Source organism: Chroicocephalus ridibundus, chromosome 5 (genome assembly GCF_963924245.1).
Source record: "Chroicocephalus ridibundus chromosome 5, bChrRid1.1, whole genome shotgun sequence".
Taxonomy (NCBI): Eukaryota; Metazoa; Chordata; class Aves; order Charadriiformes; family Laridae; genus Chroicocephalus; species Chroicocephalus ridibundus.
Genome location: NC_086288.1, coordinates 55,265,476 through 55,285,851, shown reverse-complemented (window position 1 = coordinate 55,285,851; position 20,376 = coordinate 55,265,476). Strand labels below are relative to the sequence as shown.

The following is a 20,376-nucleotide window of genomic DNA, read 5'->3' as shown; positions in this document are numbered from 1 at the left end:
AAAACAACAACTATCTGTGAGTTAAAACACAGAGCAACTATAGTTCACGTCTTACATCACATTTATTGTGGTAAATATATGATACAGCACGAGTATGAGACTTTCCATAAACACTGGTATGATGAATTTCACCTCAACTAGAAACAGTGATAGAAGAAATAAATTTGGGAAGACTACATAGGGTACAGATGGACCTAGAGAACTTTAAATTAGCTGAAGACTCCAGTAAGCTTGGTTGCTGCTAATAGACCAACTATGGCAGCAGAGAGCTGTTATTTACCCCTGCTTTTTTGTAACATCATAAAAGACTTAATCTTTAGAAGTAGTATTAAGGGTAAAAAATGTGACTGCTATGTTTCCAATGTTGTCACACAAAGGGCTGATAGCAGCAGCAATTCAGGGGTGCATTGAAAGGATGGTGAAGTCACCACCACTGTGACACACTGCAAGCAGGAAAAGGAGCAGCAAATGGAGCACAGACAGAATCTGCATGCTTATCCACATATTTACTGAATTACCAAAGTAGTCGTCTTCTGTGCTTAGTTTGTCTGCAACATGGAAAGTCTCTCCTCTCTGACACATAAGCTAATAAAACTTTCAAAATTATTTTCTTGTCCTCTCTTTTTATACAGAGAAAGTATATAGAGAGGGGGAGGACAGAACACGTCTTCGCTGAGACTCACTCACAGAACTGCAGTAACAAGCTGGCCCCGGAACAATCAGTTATTTTACAGAAACACAACATCAAGAATGGCCAGTTTTTAAAGCAGCTAGCTTCAAAAGAAGAAATGGACTATCCACGGATATGATCTGGGTAGCCCCAGAGTTGAAAAGAGGGGCTCTGGGGATTCTGAATTGGATAAAAGCTTCAGGGAACTGTTGGGTTATTGCTTTTAAGAGCTATTAGGATGAACAGGTGCTTTGCCTCATCTCTGTTTCTGCCCTACGTGCTAATATTGCACTTTGTCAATAAACTGTTCGTCCTTCCATCAGTAAAAGCAGTTTTTGAAAAATAAAATGAAAACACTTACAGGAGAATCTTCCTGTGCTCCAGCAGAGGTTTCTCAGTGGGCCACAGAATAAGGAGCAGAAAAAACAATGACTCTCTACATAAACTCATGCGAATCACAACTTACAAGGTAAAGCACAAGACTTCCCCATATTCCTTGTCCAGGATAAGCAAACTGGTGAAGTTCTTCTTAGGTGAAAGAACTGTGTTCAAGCTGGCTAGAATTGTGTTGCACCTCTTCTAGCATCAGGTTCCATCCATGAGGGTAGGTCCTAGTTAAAATGTTTAGGTATTGCTTCTTGTCACGTGTAGTCAAAATTCATCTAGCTACCTTTTATTTATTTTGGATGCAGGTATTAGCACTATTTAACTAATAGTTCTTGCCTTGCAAACTCCTACAGGGTTTCACCTATACAAAAAAGCCCCAAAGTTGGAGTCACCATATCTGGACATTATTCCTCTCCTCAGGTTCACTTATTTGGATTCTATCATTGTGACAGAGCATACCTATCACAATAATAGCACCAAGCTGAGTTGTGTGGCTGACACACCTGAGGGACAGGATACCATCCATAAGGACTTTGACAGGCTCAAGAATTGGGCCCATATGAACCCTCATGAGGTTCAACAAGGCCAACGTCAGGGTCCTGCACCTGTGGTCAGGGCAACCCCGGTATCAATACAGTCTGGGGGATGAAAGGATTTAGAGGAGCCCTGCCAAGAAAGACTTGTGGGTACTGGTGGATGAAAGCCAACTGGAATGATGGAGTACTCCACCTGGAGTACTGCATCCAGCTCTGGAGCCCTCAGCACAGGAAAGACATGGACCTGTTGGAGCAGGTCCAGAGGAGGGCTAGAGGGATGGAATACCTCTGCTATAGTAACAGGCTGAGAGAGTTGGGGTTGTTCAGCCTGGAGAAGAGAAGGCTCCAGGGAGACCTTATTGTGGTGGCCCTTCAGTACTTAAAGGGGGCTTTTAAGAAAGATGCGGACAGACTTTAGGTAGGGCCTGTTGCGATAGGATGAGGGGTAATGGTTTTAAGCTAAAGGACAATGCTTTTAGACTAAATATAAAGAATTTTTTTTTTTTTTTTTTTTTTTTTTACAATGAGGGTGTTGAAACACAGGTTGCCCAGAGAGGTGGTAGATGCCCCATCCCTGGAAACATTCCAGGTCAGGTTGGATGGGGCTCTGAGCAACCTGATCTAGTTGAAGATGTCCCTGCTTATTGCAGGGGGGTTGGACCAGATGACCTTTGAAGGTCCCTTCCAACCCTATGATTGGATGATTCCAATTCTATGATTCTATATATTTTAGGCATCTTCAGTTATGAACTTGTTAATTCAAATACTGACCCCATTAATATATGATACAGATATTTCAAAGCATGTGAAACTACAGAGCCAGTATGCTCTCATAAATTACTCTAAATCCGTCAAGCTGCAGAATGAAACAACATTTTAGAAATGGTAGCCGACAGATGAATACATCACAGAGATCAGACTTAAAAGCCAGTCAAAATGGTTAGTGGCAGCTCTAAAGGTTTTTAACATAGGTTTTTAACATAACATTCCTATGTTTTTAACATAGAAATTTACATTTTAAGTCTTGGCAAAATTCAGAGAAAGTTTTCTATTTAGTCTTAAAATTTCAGAAGAGTTACTGGATGCAGTACTGTCTTGGACAATGAAGATCCATGAATGTATATGCTCATACGCACGAACAAATTTATGAATGGAGATTTCTGGATCAGAGGTGACTTAGCAAGAGGAACATTAAGAGCTTAGAAACATTTGCAACATTTCAGGAAAGGAAACTCTGCCAAACTGGATATTTAAAAACAAACAAACAAACAAACCCAAAAACCTGTGTAAATTAAATTGCTAACAATAATATGCCAGCCATAATGACTGAATTCAGTCATTAAAAAGTAAAATAAAGAAACAGCTTCCTGTGCTAGCCTCAATATAACTACATCTATCAAGTCTCATCTGTAATAACCCAGCTGATGTTTGCTCTGTGGAGTCCGAATCGCTAATTCCTTCAATTTACACCAACTTCTTGGCTTTCAGGAACAAAAATCGTTTTCTGTCTAAATATACTTACACTTAACAATGAGAAATGAATCCCTCTGCAAACAATTCTCCACATTGGCAATCACCTTTGTTAGTAATTATTTATAGTGCGGAAGCACCAAAGCTTTCCGCTTTCAGATTTGACATTACTACTATTACTACCATTTCCGAGGTACATCCAGGATAACTATCAAACATTTTTCCAATATACTTATAGCTCATATTTTCCCCTTTCTTTCTACTGTGCATAAATATTACAAAAGCGTCATTAAAAGGTGGTTTTGAAGAAGCATTACAGTAAGCATCACTACTATGTAAGTCTTTACAATACTGACCGAAACATTAACACTTCTGGCGCACATTTCACAGTTTGCGTGGAGCAACAATGGGACCCTGATGACAAACAGCAACTTTGCACCTGCAGAAGTCAGCACTGCTCACAGCAAACTACTTGCTGCCAATAACTGCATCCACAAGCCGTTTCAAATCAACCCCCAAATTTAAAATACCCTGAAATTAATGTGAAGGAATGAAAAAGTAAAATAAACATTCTCAGTATTTCAACCTAACAAAAAAACTGGGAAAGATCAACACAACAAACAACTGTTTCTGCTCCGTACAAATCATATTCTGCATTAATTTCTGCAGGGCAATTCAAAGTTTAAGCAACTAAAAATCTTCACTTGGTCTTGCAGGTGGTCAGTCACAAAGATTTAATACAATTGGCCGTTTTGCAACAGATGCAATTCATTATCTGTTTTTAATCTAGCAACTTTTTAACATTTACATAGTGTCACAAAAGGCCTGTAGCTATTTTCCCGAAATGTTGAATCCAACAACTAAGTACATACCTAACCCTGGAAAATAAAATCCATGTCCAAGTAATCCATTTTTCAGAGAAACCGCATCTCATCACCGCCACAGGGGAAAATCAGAAATGCAAGGACACTGCTTCTCACACCACGGTATAAAGAAATCTTTGCTCCAGTCACAAACCCAGTCTCACTTCCCTGTTTAGCAAACACTGACATACATAGACCAAAATAGTCTATGAATCATAAGGGACTTGAAAAACTTACAGTGCCCTACATACAAGCTCTTACTGGCCCATCTCCCCGTGCTGAAACTTCTACATAGCCATACTAATAATTCTAGATTCACATTTCAAGCATAGCAACTGTAGGGAATACAGACACACCAGAAAACATATACTAGCAGTCATCCACAAGACTTCTGTGAGTGTAACATATATAAAAAAGGACAAGTGAACTCAACACGCACAAAATCTTATTCACATTGCACCCCAGCAACAAGAGGCACCACCATCCTATGGCCATTACCTGACTCTTAGCATCAGGTGTTCTAGGATTTCCATAAGACATGTAATAATACACAGCTACCTATTTCAAAGACACTGCCTATGTGAATTCGTTTTTGAGCTTCTCTGCTGATTAAAGAGAATATACTTGACCTAAATCTTCTATTCAAAAGACGACTACAGAATACACATCTGACTTCATCTTGTACTGGTTATGCTGTATCACATTTCTGCATGCAGAAATGAAAGACATCAAATCAAGCAGTGTGTCAAAATTAACATGTAGTTCAAGAGCCTTTTGTGCTACATTGGTAACCAATTCTGCCCTGCATTTCCCAGTCCACTGTGCCTATTTGTTGAATTTTAGTAATTAATTATTATTACTGAATTTTTTAGTTGAATTTTTCTTTTTATCATATCATGATGTAGAAATAAAGACATTCTATCAGAAATTATTTATGAAATAATGACGGGCAGAGCCTGATTTACAGCTATACATTTGAAAACCCTGGAAAAATTTGTGCCAAGTTCTATCATAAATTGAAACCTCCTCTCAAAGTTAATAGAACGTGAGGTTGCATTGACTGGATAAAAGTTTAGAAATAAATTATTGAAAATTGGTGACCAGCTCACTGTTTGAGAACTACTTTTATTCTATTTGAAATACTCATTTAAAGTCTTAGAACAAGGAGAAATAATATGGATCCATTAAAAACAGAGAGAGAAGAAAATAAGCAATGATTTATTTTTAACTGAACACTGATGATCTTTATTTTTTACTAGAAACTGGCCTAACAGGCAGAGCATGCTATCACGGTCTTTAATGCAATCAGTACTATCACAGGGCAGCATTAACCTCAAATTTATGCAAATGGTGTTATTTTGCACAGTCATCAACTACTTGCAACGCCTGAGTCACATGAACAACGGAAGTACTACAAACGGGAAAAATTAAGGTGACAATTAATTAAGTTCTATTCAGACTTGAGCTGAACTGGAACTAGAGGATAATAAACCAACTCTCAGTCCTTTGCTTTCTTCTGTACTCTGCCGTAAGTATAACACACACCAATGTCATTATATTACACACAGATGTTTCCATCTTTTTCTTTTTCAAACAGATGAATCAGTAATTATGAAAGGAAAAGCACTGCTATAGTTAACATTGCAATTCACAAACCCCTGTCATATTAATAATTCACAAAAGTCACTGAACTGCATGACTTGTTGTGCTGAAAGATTTTATTAGGAATTGAGTCTCTTAAATGTACATTTTTATTACCTGTATTTGCACTGGATAAATACAGTCTGCTCTCATTTGCATTTAAGCAATAAAAATAACAGGTGCAATAGTTTTTCAGCAAGGAAATGTTCCTGGGAGCTAGGTGGTTTTTTGTTCTTGCTGAAGAACTGGGGATCTTTCACAAGGAACTGGTAATATAGACCATATTCATTAGTAAAGGCAAGCTTAGCGTTGACCTAAGAACTACAGAAATAGTTGATGAAGAATGTGCCTCAATATGGCTAGAAGTGGATTTAAAACCCTTTCTTGTTTAAAAGACAAAAACCCCCATAATAATTTCCACTGTTTTTCTGAGATAATTACCTACTCTACCATCCATTCCCTGGGCAAAACAACTACACTGATATTAGCCAGCAAATACCTTGCCTTCTCCTAGCATATGCTCCTCTATACAAAGCCTTACTGTGGTGGATGAAACAAACTGTGGAAGGAAAGTCTCAAAGATCCAGAAACTAGTAATGATGTAATAACACAACATAAGCAGTAATGATTGATTACCTTTTTATGGCTGTAATAAAAGATACTCAGTTCTTTTTCTATTATAAAATATTCAGTGTTATTGTATCGTGTTTCACACTTTAAACTGATGTATGAATGACATCTATTATTCTCTAAACTCACCATTTAAATATAAGATGCATTGTTGAAATGTCTGAGGTCTACGTAGAAAACAAAATATATTGCAAAGTACAGTTTTCTTTCCATAATGATACATATGCTAAATAAACTGCGCCCATGGTGAATGATGACACTGACTCTACCTGCACGGTGTTGTTTAGTTTTACATTATTCAATACTTCTGAATTGTCAGTTTTAATTAGAAAGAAATCTGGCACAGAGAGAGCACTTGCACAGATCACATTTTATGTCTGCATTTTATCCTACACATACATTGTGCTGTTGACCTCTTGAACTTAACATTTTTAAGGTTTTTATGTAGCTAAATCTATTACATATAGTAGTTATATGGTTAAATATACTATCAACATTTCTGTTTATAAAGTTTCTAGTCCATATTTGTCTATATATCATAAGTATGGATAAACCACATATAGACTAAATTGCTGAAACTAACTGGTCTTTTGTGCCACTTTGACACTGCTGGCACCTGAGAAAAGCCCCACAAAAACCAGGTTCTTTTGTGGCTCTGCATACTCACTGTCACGGAAGCAGTTTGGCTTGTTTATCATGTACCTAATATTCTGGATGGTTCTTTTCCTTTGTTAATACATCTTATTCACTTCTCCAGCACATCTGACACTACACAGCAACTATACATAGTTATTATTTAGTTAGTGAGTGGGAGATATCTGTTCCTTATACATGCATGCAAAGAGAGTCAGGGTTGCCATCAGTTTCTGGGGGAACCCACAAAAACCAGCACTCCACCATTAGAGATTTATGCATGTGCAAATGGGGAGGATCGCAACCCAGTTTAGTCACACTTGGTAACATTTTACAGGGTACATGTGACACTGGTGAATAATTGTCATGTGGAGGCAGGACATTAAACGGAGATCCAAACCAAGTTAACTCCATGCTTTTTAAGCACGTCCTGCAGCTCTGAGTGGCTTGAAGTCCTCTCTTAGGAGGATCTTACAGCCAGTCTTAAACTAACGTCTTCCTTGAAGAGGAAGGTCTCTTGAGGAGGCAGTAAGAAGTTAATACTAACGTGTCCCTGCTCTCTGGGAATGGTGGGAACACAAAATTGAGAAACTCTCAAGTCCCAGTCTAGGGTCAACTGTCCTAAACCTACTCCTGATTGTGATTTCTTCAGGAAGCACATTTGGCCAGTAAAATAGAGATGATGATATTATGAGTACCTAACAGATGTAGTATAAAAATTTTATCTATGGAGTACTTTGAATATGTAGCTGGTACTGTATAGTGATATGAGTTGCTGACAGTGTAATTCACTTTGGCTAAATCTATATTGCTTTTCCCACGCTTGCCTGAATGAATTGCTGTCCCACATTGCCCATGGTGGATGTTGCCTTAAATGTCTGTGCCATGCAGATCCAAGCTTCAGTTAATACCAGTGTTTGATTTTCCTGCACGCTGAACCATGTACCCAGCTGCAGGCTTGAGCGGGTGAGCAAAAGGTTCGGGTTTCAGTGCAAATCAGTGCGACGGCCGTGCTCTAGGCCTCCCTCCATAGCTTCTCCCAACTAAGCTGCATGAATAAAGATTACAAAGTCAGCAACATCACTTGGATGGAATAAACTTTATTAATCCAAATCTTGAAGGCTACCCACAACATTCATCTTAACAGCATTGCGAATGAAAGACAAACTAAATCTGTGCACAAAAAGGCATAACTATATCCTGTTTAACAAGGGGCAAAGTTATGCTTTAACAAGGTTTACCTCTCTTCATACTTGACTTGAGGAAAAAAAATAAATAACACAAGTGACTAGAATAATAATGAGCAATAATTTGCAGGTTCACTCTAAAACTGTTTCTAAATGAGTTTTGTAAAAAGATAAAAATTATTAATATTCAGAACATAAATCCTGAATTGCTGGAGGTTAAGAGAGGAAGAGTTACCTCTTGCACTTTTCTTAATAAGCTTGTTACCAGCCATTCTCAGAAATAAGTGAACAGACTGGACTGATGGTGAGCCTGAGCCACTAGAGCAGCACCTGTTTGCTATATTCATCCAATGCTCTCAGGTAGTCAGCTCTTATTCAAATTATATTTGAGATGTTTATGAAAGCCGAGTTCATAAATAAATTTCTTCTTGGTAGATGAAAATGGATAATTTCCCTTAACTTTGATTAATGAGATACTAATTTCTTCAGTTAAGGGGAAAAAAAATTTCCTTTAAAATCATTAGCAAAAAAAAGTCTTTTTTCATTCTCTATAATAAACGTTTCACATGGTTATGATTCAATATGTTTTACACTACACTGGTAATTCTCATTATTCTTCAAATACGATATTTGAGGAGGTTAATACACCATTAACATGATTAACTTTTTAATAGAAGTTAAGCCATATGGAACCAATCTGCACCATTCGGCCATATAAGTGACTAGATAGTGAAGGTCAGCTTCTGCCCCACTGCACCTGTGCAACTTCACTGGCTTCACTTGAATTTGCAGGCCTAGACCAAGGGAGGAACCTGTCTCTAGAAACTGAGAGTATAAGCAACTTTCTATTTCTTCCCAAAACGGGGATAGTCCCTAAAATGGCAGGGATGGATCAATATGCTAAACATGTCTGCATACAACCTGCAGAAAGGAATGTTGTCACCTGCCTGGTGGCTTCACTGCCACCAGAGAAGCATTTCTCCAGATAAATTTAGGTTCATGGATATGAATCACATCCTTTAACAGAGTTTGATAAGGATAGTGAATTTTGTTCATTATTTCTGTCAATTGTTACATCTGTAAAACACAGAGTAGCTGAATTAACAGTTCAGTTGCTCAAAGGAGCAGCACCGTTGTTTCCCACAACTTTTTGCCCCTGCCAGGAATCCAGTGACCATATCACGCAACTCACTGTTCTGAATGACATCCTGTGTGGCTGATCCCAAGGTCGTGAGACGGCAAAGCACACCCAGTAGTCCTGTCAATTTCACCGTTAATCTTAAACACAGGTAATGTCAAAGGAACTTTCGGACTGAAGGACATTTGCTGCCCCCAAAAGCACACAAACCTTTTGTCTCTTTTATCCCTTCCCCCAAGTCACTGTCCACAATTTTCTTGCCATCTGCCCTAATAGACTTTGCCTGTAAGTAACGAAGGCTCATGTTCCTCCTGTCCAAACCATCTTCTTCCCCATGTCACGTACACTGTGCCTCCCCTCTCCTCTCTGTTCTTCTAACGGTGTTGTGGAAATAACACATTTTCCTGACGCACCACCTCCTGGGTAGCTGCTTCCCACAGCTGGGGTGCAAAAGGCAATAAAGATAAAACACAGCTCGGCGGTGAATCACAAGCCTGAACAGATCTCAGAGGTCATCTAATCCATCCCTTTGCCCCAAGGGAGGCTCAGCAATCCCCATGTCATTTGTTACAGACATCTATGTCACCTGCTTTTAAAAACTTCAGTGACAGAAACTACACAAGCTCCCTAGGCAATATATTCCAGTGTTTCACCACCTTCGCATAAAAAAAGTTCAATCTTTCCTCACAGGTCACATTTTCTAGGCTTCAGGTCTTTCTCCTCTCTTTCTTTACAAAGTCTATTTTTCTCACACAAACAACTCCAATTAAAGCAGTTTCCTTCAAAAACTACTTTTGAAAGTGATCATTGAAAAAAAAAAAACTTACTGTATATTGCTGCTGGAATTAAATTGCCTTTTTCCGTTGTGCAACTGTAACATACTTTTAAGACTTACAATGACAAAATTATTCAAGTCCTGCTTGTTTCAACTGTATTGGGTTTATTGCAAATATGCATATGTAACAGGAGAAACAAGTCCAGGTAGTCATTGTTGTCATACGTGTGTTTATAATGCCTGTTACTAGAAACAGTATAACATTAACAGTAAAACATGAACCATCAAATGAAGGAATTTTTGAGATTTAAAGACAAATTCAATTTTCCATAGTCAAGGTAAAGTCACGTTTGATACAGGTAACCCCAGTGTCACAAAATAATGACCTATCCAAGAGATGAAATTTAACTTTGCTCAAGGAAGCACTTTCGTTAGCAACACACTAGATCCACTAGCGAGAACAGAGCAAATCAGATTTGGTTCACATTTTTCCTATACCCTGTGAATTCATATGTCACCCAATTTTATTTTTTTTTAAATCACTGAAGAAGTAAAAGAGGAAAAGAACTAAAGCAATACTATAGTTAACTCACATCTTCTTGGTTATTGTTGGCTTTACTATACTCGAGGAATAGAGAGAAAGAAAGTGCATGTAAAGGTCATATAAAGAAATACCTCATTTTGTAAATGAATTTAGTCTGCTGCGTGGAGCAGCAAGGACAGAGGACCCCTTACCAAGATTTAAAAACTCTGAAAACAGAAGAGAAAACTGTAGTTATTCACAGAAAACAACGGATCAGGAACTTCTCTAATACACTGGTTACAAGGTAAAGTATTTCTTTGTTTTAAATAGTGGATTTCGAAAGCCAAAGACTCCAGAAGAAAGACTTGGGTTTGTCCCCAATACAATTGTTTTCCAATATAACAAAGCAACTCATTAGTGCCTGCAACTGTGTTTCTATATGTATGTTACTATCATACGCGCAGCACTAACATATCAAAGGATCAAATGCAAGGACTGTGAAAGGACTTCAGGCCCTTACAAATGAGAAGTGTTAAAGATTGTTTCATCTTTAAACAAAATTTGAAAAAAAAAACCCACACAAAACTAATCACAAAACAGAACAAACAAAGCACATTTTAAGAACCAGTTTAACTTACATATTCATTATGCAATTTAAACAAAGAATATCAATGAGAAATTAAAATTTGTGATGGTCCTCCTTGAGCTTAAGGTGTCCCTGGAAAAATTTCAAAGATAAATCCATTCCCTCATGATTTTCACAATCTTTTAGAAGGTGTGGCAATGTCAGATATAACAGATGTGAAGAATTTTATTACAGCTGACCAACTGAGCATTCCCAAGAAACATTACACAGTCGGAGCTGAAGAACTAACACTTTGCTACTGAAGGTTTCCCGTACTTCTTATACCTCCAAATCAGATGCCAGCATATTTCATGATGACTTCTGATCACAGGGAAAATATAATACAGGCTGACACTGATACTCAAGGTATATTTTGACTCATTTCAGACAAGCCACTCCATTTACAATCACAGAAGAACATCTGGTCCTTCTGATCCAAATATCAAGTGAAGATAAAACATGAGAAAATCTAAAACGTGCATCAGTAGTGACCCCAAAAGTACTAAAAATCTCCATCTGATTTTTAAAACACCCATAACATACAAAAGAGGAGAATATTGATTTGCAAAATCCACTAGGGATTATTTTCCTCAGATTACAAAACTGACAGACTTGAAAGTCCAAATTTTAACATCACTACATATGCCCATTAAATATACATCTGAATCTCAACATGTAGCAAGTACACTGCAGTAATTATATTGTGCATTTAGCAGAATCTAAGGCATAAATTTATAAATTTAAGACAAAGTTTCTTCAAATGTTATTACAGATGACTACATCTCAAAACATAAATCATCATTCAGACAAAAAACATTAACCAAAAACTCAAAACAAACTAAAAAAATGAACCAGAATGCAAAGAATGTCCTAGAGGCAAGATTAGCAAACAATTACACCAGCCAGTGGTAACAGTTACAGTACATAGCTTTTTCAATTTTTCTTCTGAAAAATCTGCTTTGTGCTCTCAGTACAGCAAAATCATCCTGCTGTTTTCTACATTCTAAAAAAATGCAAATCATCAATAATCAAGAGAGCATCAGCTGATCACATTTCAGAATGCAGCATGGGAGTATTAAGTGACCGAGCATTGATCAAATGACGACAGAATCTAGAGACTGAGTCTCAAGTAGTATTGGTTGACCCTGATGTTAAGTACGTTCATATTATATAAGCCTACACTGAAGTACTGTTTCTGCTGCTGGAAAGTGCTGTTAAAACTCTGCACACACAAATATATTTGCAAAGTCAAGCACCTACAAATACATTCCACCTCTTCAATCAATCAATCAATCAATTTTAAAATGGCCTGCTCTTAAACCAACTTTCTGGCAAGGAAACATGGATCAGTACCTGAGCCAACCATTTCACTGGTCTCAAGGTAAATTCTCTCAGCATTTAATGTGTGTCACCTGCAGGAAAATTCCTTTTTATGTAATAAGCTACCAGCCACTGAATGATTTAAAAAGAAGGTACCTTTTCTTTTCTCACGTACCTTGCACATACACAGAGGATTGAAAGAAGGCAGCAGTATTTCAAAAGATTATGCTTGCATATCCCTTCTAAATGTATACGGTTCTCTAGGGAACAATCAACTCAGCAACGTCTGTGATGTTCAGGCTATAATTACCAAAATGAGATGCATAACCTTTATTACACCAGCAAACAGTTAACTTTACAGATTATTTCTCTTACTTTAGTGCTCTCAAACCTTTCACCTTTTTCTAAGTAATCAGCTGCTTCCAATCTTCCACATTGCAGCTACTGTGCATTCAATGCCAGGTGCTGCACACCTCGCTAGCACAAACTCAGCACAATGCAAGACCTTCTTTAGCCCGTATAGTTTCATACACTGCCGTAGCATGACAGAATGCCTTTGGGATTTAGCAAATTCAAACATATTCTGTTGCTACATCACACAGAAAAATGCCTTGAAAGTCTCCCTGTTTAAAAAAAAAAAAAAAAAAAAAGCAACAGCCTACATCTCCAAACATGACAGTGCATTCCTGGCATAGAATATGCAATGCAAGAAGAGAATAATGACAGTATTTATGTTACCTTCAGTCACATAGTTGTGGTCTCGAAGAAAGCTGTGGTTAATTTTTCGTGTGTCCGTGTCCTCGCCCATTTACAGCAGGATTACTCAGCATGCCTATCCGCAGTGGACTGATAGCATCAGCAGAGGTCGTCACAAGAGCACCATCCATGCTGCCACTGCCTAGCAGAGGCGGAGAACGCACCGGGCTACTGAGCACAGCATAATTAGAGCTAGTGATGCAGCACAGATTTGGGGAGGGGGGGGGAAATAACGATCAGGGAAAAAAAAGAAAAAAGAAAAAAAAAAAAAAAAGAAGTAACAGGAGAAAGACGGAGGGAAAAACGGCTCCGATAAATTATGAATGCAGAAAGCCAGTAGGGAGCTTGCGTGAAGGGAATACAGGCACTTCTCCCGCAGTTAAAGAATAACCCAATTGTTTAGTCAGGTACTCCTTAAACAAGTGCCCACGCAGAGTCTCCTCCAAGTGCCTGCTGCTGGGGATCTTGCTGGATGCTGTAAAGTGGCAATCAGCGTACTGCAGCAAAACCCGCCCGGCGAAGGGCTCTGGCTGCTGTTGCTGCTACTGCTGTCATATGCCGGTGCTGCATCAGAGCAGGCCCCTCCCAGTCAGCCGCCCGCTGCCCAACCGCACAGGATCTGCATGTAGGAAAGTGAAAAATGAGACTGCAGGTAATTATTTTAGCTCTTCTGCTGGTAAGAGGGGCAACGGGAAAAAAAAAAATTAAGGGAGGAGATGCGGGAGAAAAAAAGTTCAAGCTCCTTAAATGGGTCTGCATTGACACGCACTGCACACTAACCCGCGACCACAATTTCGTGCTGGTTGATACTGTCAGATGCAGCAAAAGCAACAGTCGTTCAGTGTCAGCCTGTATAAATATTACTGGAATTACCGAATACCTGCCTATGCAAACGGAATCATTAGAGGCAAGGCAACCATTCAGCAAAGGCAAGATAAAATAATTGCTCTTTATCTTTCATTTTTTGCCAGTTTTGTAGATAAAATACAAATTACAAAGTAGAAAAAAAAATGAAGGACAGAAAACAATCTTCTCTGTACCAGAAAGGAAGGCTGGACAAAGGGAATGTTTGCAGGTCATGGAGTTTTTAGACCTGCTGCTTTCATTCACTGCATTATCCCATCACCTTGAAAAGCAATGTTGAAATCTGTACACTCAGAAACAGGAAAACAAATAGAAAAATTACTCACTTGCATAACAAAATAAATCTTGTTCTTTAGTCCGAGTGTTTAATGGCTTATATTAAAGCAAAATTCTTTCAACTGAACAGACAAGCAGTTTCCTTAAACTTTCAGTATCTGTTCATGAAACCATGAACTGTTTGCTGCAGAAGGCATGTATTCTGAAAAGGCATAAGCACCACTGAAGTTTAGAAATTTGAATAGAAAACAAATAGCTGTGTACCAAAGCCACCACTACAGCATGAAAAGACAGTATGCAATCACAGAACCAATTTAGAGGGCAAAAGGACGGTCCTGGGGTTTAGGCCCTGGAATCGAACACAAAAACACCATTCAGTTGTCAGCATTACTACGGCATTTTGTGTAACCCTGCATGAATCTTGCACAGTTTTTTGGTTTTGGTTTTGTTTCTTTTTAATGAAGCTAGGGCATATGGTTCTTGAAGGTAAATTCAAGTACCCAGTGATCACTATAAAACGGACGTGTGACTTTGAATAAAAGTCAAGAACCTGCCCAGGGATAAACATCTGATTTCAGGATGAAGTAAGGTTGTGAGAGACAGAATAATAACAATGGAATGACCTTCTCCCCTTTCTCATTGATGAAGCAAAATAAAACACAACCGTCTTCAACCTGACAAGTAAATGTTATAAAATCTTCACATTTGAGAAGGTGGGAAAGTAAAAGAGGTTATTCAATGCTTGCACCTGTATAGAGCACATTTTATTTATATGCAGCTTTTGTAGATGACAATACTAGAAGCATTATCTCTGCATTGAGAGCATCAGTCAAGACTGTGGTGGTACCAAGAGCTCTCCAGTGCCTGCCCTGTCCTCTTCAGCCATTTGCTGCCTTTGCCAATGCTTGTTCATGTACCAAATCCTTTCAACTTCAGGATATCCTGTCTGCTTACACACTGGTACCATCAACTTTTCAAGGCTGTCCACAAAACCAGTTTAGAGGGTAAATGAGCCAGCAAGCAACACCAGACAAACCAGGACATGCTGCCTCATAATTAGCGTTTTCCTTATGGATATGCACGGACTGGTACACAGCTGAAGCCTTAGCTACAAAGTGGTACACCAAAACAAGGATCCAGTCCTGCCAGCAGCTTTGGGTGGACAACAGTGAATTCTATTATTCTGAATTTTCTACCTATCTTTTGGAAGCAAATACAGCATCAATACTTGACAACAATACTAGCTACAGTTCAGAAAGTAACTGTGAGAACCTGTAAATATAACAAATGAGAAAATATACCTAGAACTTAATTGAAATGAGGAAGGAGGCCTTGGAAATACTGATATTTATTTTGTATAAAATAATCCTAATTTATGTGATGGAGCTCGTTTATTTTTTCCTTCCCTACCACATTATTTTGTCATCTTGTATTTGAAATATGAAATCCCAACTCCACTGAAGTCAGTGGCAAAGAGTACAAACAGCAAGTTTACACCCAACTATTTAACGCCACAGTTAGACCAGTCTGGGTCAAGAAGGCACTTCCCTTCAGTATTTGTGCAGGAGATAGACAGTCAAACTGTCTGGTCTTAGAAAAATAACCTAGATGCTTCTGTTAGGAACCTAAGCTCCCTATAGACTCAGTGTAGCTTTTGGAGGGCAATTAAGAGCATCTGAATCAGAAGCCTCTCTTTCAGCATTTTATATATTGATGCTCAAGTTTCTGTCAGGCACCCAAGTTAGATATGCAGCATTAGAGAGTGGGGATTCTTCTGTGGAGGTAACACTGAACAGCCTCCTCCCTTTGCTGTGATGACTGCTGAAACTGGCTTTGATCCTCAAAAATCCAGCAATACGGTTAACTAAAAATGCATAGGAATAATTTACATCTACAAATACATGGAAAATGAGAATGTGTTCTTTCCAAGGAAACAAATTATATAGAAAATTTATTCTTGAAAATAAATAGATAATAAATTATGTGAACGATGTGTAAAGTCTCAAAAAAGCCATGCTGACAGTCTGTGAAAAAACATTGCAAATCATTTTCGTGGTAAATGCCTCTAAATTACTGTGACCAGGGTGTCTGCAATTTCTACAGTGCCTGAGAGAACGCTCCTGCCCTTCCACATAAGCTCAGCAATCATTGCCCCTCACTTGTCCTCAATCAGTTGAAACTTTATGATTTCTATGGTCTATCATTTTGAGTCTCGCCCCTTATTTGTTAGGTGTAATTTCAGCAGTTAAAGAGTGTTTTCATTTATTCTAGGAGGCAAGTGGGGTTTTTTTGTGAAGTCAAAATAATAACTCCCATTCAGAGATTATTTTTTCCTCTCACCATTTGAATTTGAGAGGCTCAAGACAACTTCCTTAGGCATCACATCTGGGTGAGATCATGCTTACCCTGTTCTTCCCACTCTTAAATTAAAAAAAAAAAAAATCTCATAAGGAGGAATGGAATGAGGAGGAAGCTTTTAACAAAAACACTAGACAATATTCCCTGTGTGTATGCAAATGCTTTCCCAAGATTATAAGCCAAATCCTTACTGTGTGGCAAATATTACTAGTCCACTGACTTAAGTAGGTCAATTCACATGAGAAAGATTAGCAAAATTCTGGTCTAAATTTGTAGCGCAATGCAAATTTGTGAGACAACATTTGTGAATAACTAGCTGTACCATTTTAAAATGCTACTTATTCTCAATCCCACTGATAACCTACATAAATTGATCTGGTCAAATATCCAGGGAGAGGGTGGGGGGAAAGGGACCTTTGATAAAAAACATATTTGTACTTTCACGGTAGTTCACAGTTCTACTCAAAAAACAACCCACTAATTGAGCTTAATATTATATAAACACAGGAAAAAAAAAAAGAATGCTCTATCCTAAAGAATTTACAAGCAAACTATAAAATGGAAGAGCTACATACAGATTGGCAGAGACATTTAAGTAAACAGTGAGTCAGTAATGAGGATGGAGTCCTGGTCTTGAGCTTTCTTCAAAAGAAGGTCATTAGAGACTTCGTGGAGAGCAGCAATAAACAACAACTGGATTCAAGAGGTTGAAAAATAACTGGATAACAAGAATACAGTGAGCTTAGAGGTAAAAGGAGGAAGACTGATTAGCACGTCAAGAGCTTTTTTTTCTTTTTTTTCCTCCTCACCAAAGATGGAAGAGACTAAGCATATTAATACGCATTCTAGATTTTCACTGAAAGTGTCAGTGGAGAGTGAGAGGTAAGGAGGAAAGTAAAAGACAAGGGCAGGCATGACACAGATGCCAATAGAGTCTTCAGGTGTCAGTAGAAGAGTTAAAACGAGCACAGCAATCAAACACCGGATCTGTGCCAGGAGGAGAAAAACCTGATAGGATAGGAAGAGAAAATCATTTGAGGAGAGGAAGACACCTGTATTTCACTTTGTCAGAGTTTTGGGGAGAAGGATTAGAGAAAGGAGAAGGTAGAGAAAGAAAAAAAAGAGGAGAGAGAAATTGAAGCAGGAGGCAGCCAGTACCCTGAGGAAGGAATCAAAACTAGCAAAGATACAAATGGGATTGAGAATGTAAGATTTGGTAACAGTGTAGCCTAACAGTGGTCAGGAATTGAAGAATATGAGAACAGATCTTTGGATGAATGACTGTTGATCATGTTCGCTCATTGCATTTCCATCAGGAAGCTCTGCATCATGAGAGAGGGAAGAATTAGGTGTTACAAGGAAATTGGCCCTGAGAGTTCCTGTGTGAACCTGTTTCTAAACACCTGTGGAATGAATAGTTGGCCTGCTTTGCTCCTGCAGAATGTTTTTGTTCCTCTCAAACACATTCTCACAAAAAGCTTCTATTTTAGCTTTGTTAGATGCTTACATCAGAGCACAGCCTTTAATAATTTAAATTCTCAATATCTGAAATAGAGCATCGTCAGGTACTCCAAGTCTCCATTTTACTACTCCCAAATTCATCACTCAGTCTGAATTAGAACAATTAAGCTTGAACTGCAATTTAAAGAATAGTGGTTGAATACTTAAATATTTTCTTTGTCTAACCAAGCTTTTCATACACAGGTCATTCTGTACTTCATTTAGTAAAACACAATGACTTGAAATTAAATGCAATTGAATTTTGAATTGGCACAAAACTTTGAATTAATTCTCATTAAAGAACAACAGATTTAAAGCACTGTGATGTTAAAAATCCTTAGAAGTTACAAAAATTGCACCAAAAGCAGACTATCTTAAAATATTACCTTAATTTAACATTTGTGTAGTCATTGGAGGTTTTTTAGCGCTTTGACAGAATTTGCTTCTAACCATATCCTAACATCTGCAAACTGTGAAACAGGGCGAACTTTCTCTTCTCATCTTCAAATGGAATAAGATAACACATACAATTAGTCAGCTACAGAAAAATACAAGAAATATTTAGCTAACCCTTTACAGTTATATTTCATTGCAATTGAATTTGCTCACCAAAAGAGAATATTTATGAGCCAGATGCTCTCTCCCTTTATGCATATCCAGTTTATGTACAGAGATGTAAAAAGCTTAGCTACTGATCTCTCCAGTTAGGCCATCAGCAAATTAGCTTTGGTGTTTGTTCATTTATTTATTCATAATGTCCAGGAAAATAAGATTATATAGTACAGTCATACTCCTGTTCAGAAATACTGGAGCTTTTCAGCTGCCTTTCATTTTAAAAGGTAAAGCAACAAGGAATCAGAAAGTGATAAAAAGCTACTTCCCTAGTTTTCCTCCAACCCTATTCAGCGTGACAGAGAAGGGACTCAGAGACCTGGGCCTGGGATAAGATAGCAAATCCACTCCCTTGGGTTTGAGTAGTCTTACTTCTATTTAAGAATGCTAACTTTAAAATAGTGTTTTTCTCTGCTATCTAGTTCTCTTTTCCTTCTATCCAGAATGAACATTCAGTCTGGATCATACCCTCCCCTGTATTTGAGACTAGATCTACATTGCAAATTGCTGCAGAAATACCCAAGCTAACTTTAAAACAAGCTAGGTCTTAGAAATAGTCCGGCCCTGATGGCAGAGACCTCAACATGAGCTGAATGCTATAGAGAGAAGTTACCCCACATGTGATTAAAGTAGCAATGGTACAAACATCTTTCCACCATTGTTTATTTTGAAGACATGCGAGTACATCTCATTACATGATGGCTACTTGCAAAGGAAGTAATCTAATAGCTTTGTGATAGTAATGAGTGTATCATCAATGACTCTGATAAGAATTTGCCTTAAAAATAAAATTCTGTATTCCAAACATTTCTGAATAGTCCCCTTTATATTTGTCTAATAACCAAATATAACATAATATACGGCACTACCATGCAATTCCATTTTTGATTCTTCAACAGCTAAACAAAAACAGATACTGCCAAGATTTATTTGGCCATATATATTATGCCAAAAGTTAACATAAAGAGTAATAGAAGAAAAATTACATCAATCATAGCTATCTAGTAAAAAGTAAATAATTTTGTCTTATTCTAACACCTCAACAGTAATTGTTTAGAATCTTTACATTTGTAACACTTAATTTATGTTTTTATACGCACTCTTCAGTTACTGTATATTAAATTGAATACTTAATATTAAAAATTATGATGTAATCCGAGAATTCTGAAAAACCTAATAGCTGCTATCACAATTGGAAAATACTTTATTATTCACAAAGGGTAAGTTTCTTCAACACACTACCTTTTGCCACGTTAAACCTAAAAATAACACCGCCCCAGAAGAAATCATTTATTTTTAGCCTACGTACTCTAGACACAGAATAAAACTAATGCCTCCCAGCACCTGGCGATTTCAGAAAGCAAGCAATTAAAAATTAACATCAAGTAATTTAAATTACAGAGGCCGACTTCCTTCAACATCTTTCACCCTATCTGTTCCAGTGAACATTGCATAAGGATCGCTAGCAGAGTCAGTGCCACTTTAAGCTTTGTAGAAAGCCAGAGCACATGATGAACTGAATGCACACCGCGCTCATAGTTTTTCCACACAGGAACCAGCATTTTTGCTGTTCTTTCTTGTGGTGTGCTGGTGACAGTGGTGGACCTAACCA

The 20,376-nt window shown here is 37.9% G+C and overlaps 1 protein-coding gene across 9 annotated transcripts in view; it reads right to left on the bottom strand.

Annotated features, from left to right (window-relative positions):
- Positions 1-20,376, bottom strand: part of PPP2R2C (protein phosphatase 2 regulatory subunit Bgamma) — a 198,409-nt gene that overhangs the window by 127,230 nt on the left and 50,803 nt on the right. For 3 of the 9 annotated variants that reach the window (XM_063335832.1, XM_063335833.1, XM_063335827.1), the window contains exon 1: positions 13,137-13,769. The exons of 3 other annotated variants lie outside the window; for them this stretch is intronic. Coding sequence is in view for 2 of the 6 variants with exons in the window: in XM_063335827.1 (XP_063191897.1) it covers positions 13,137-13,206 (70 nt within the window). In the remaining 4 variants the exon portion in view is untranslated. Of the gene's footprint in view, positions 1-13,136; positions 13,772-20,376 lie in introns of those variants that run through there. 3 more of the 9 variants (XM_063335828.1, XM_063335830.1, XM_063335835.1) reach the window with 2 other exon arrangements.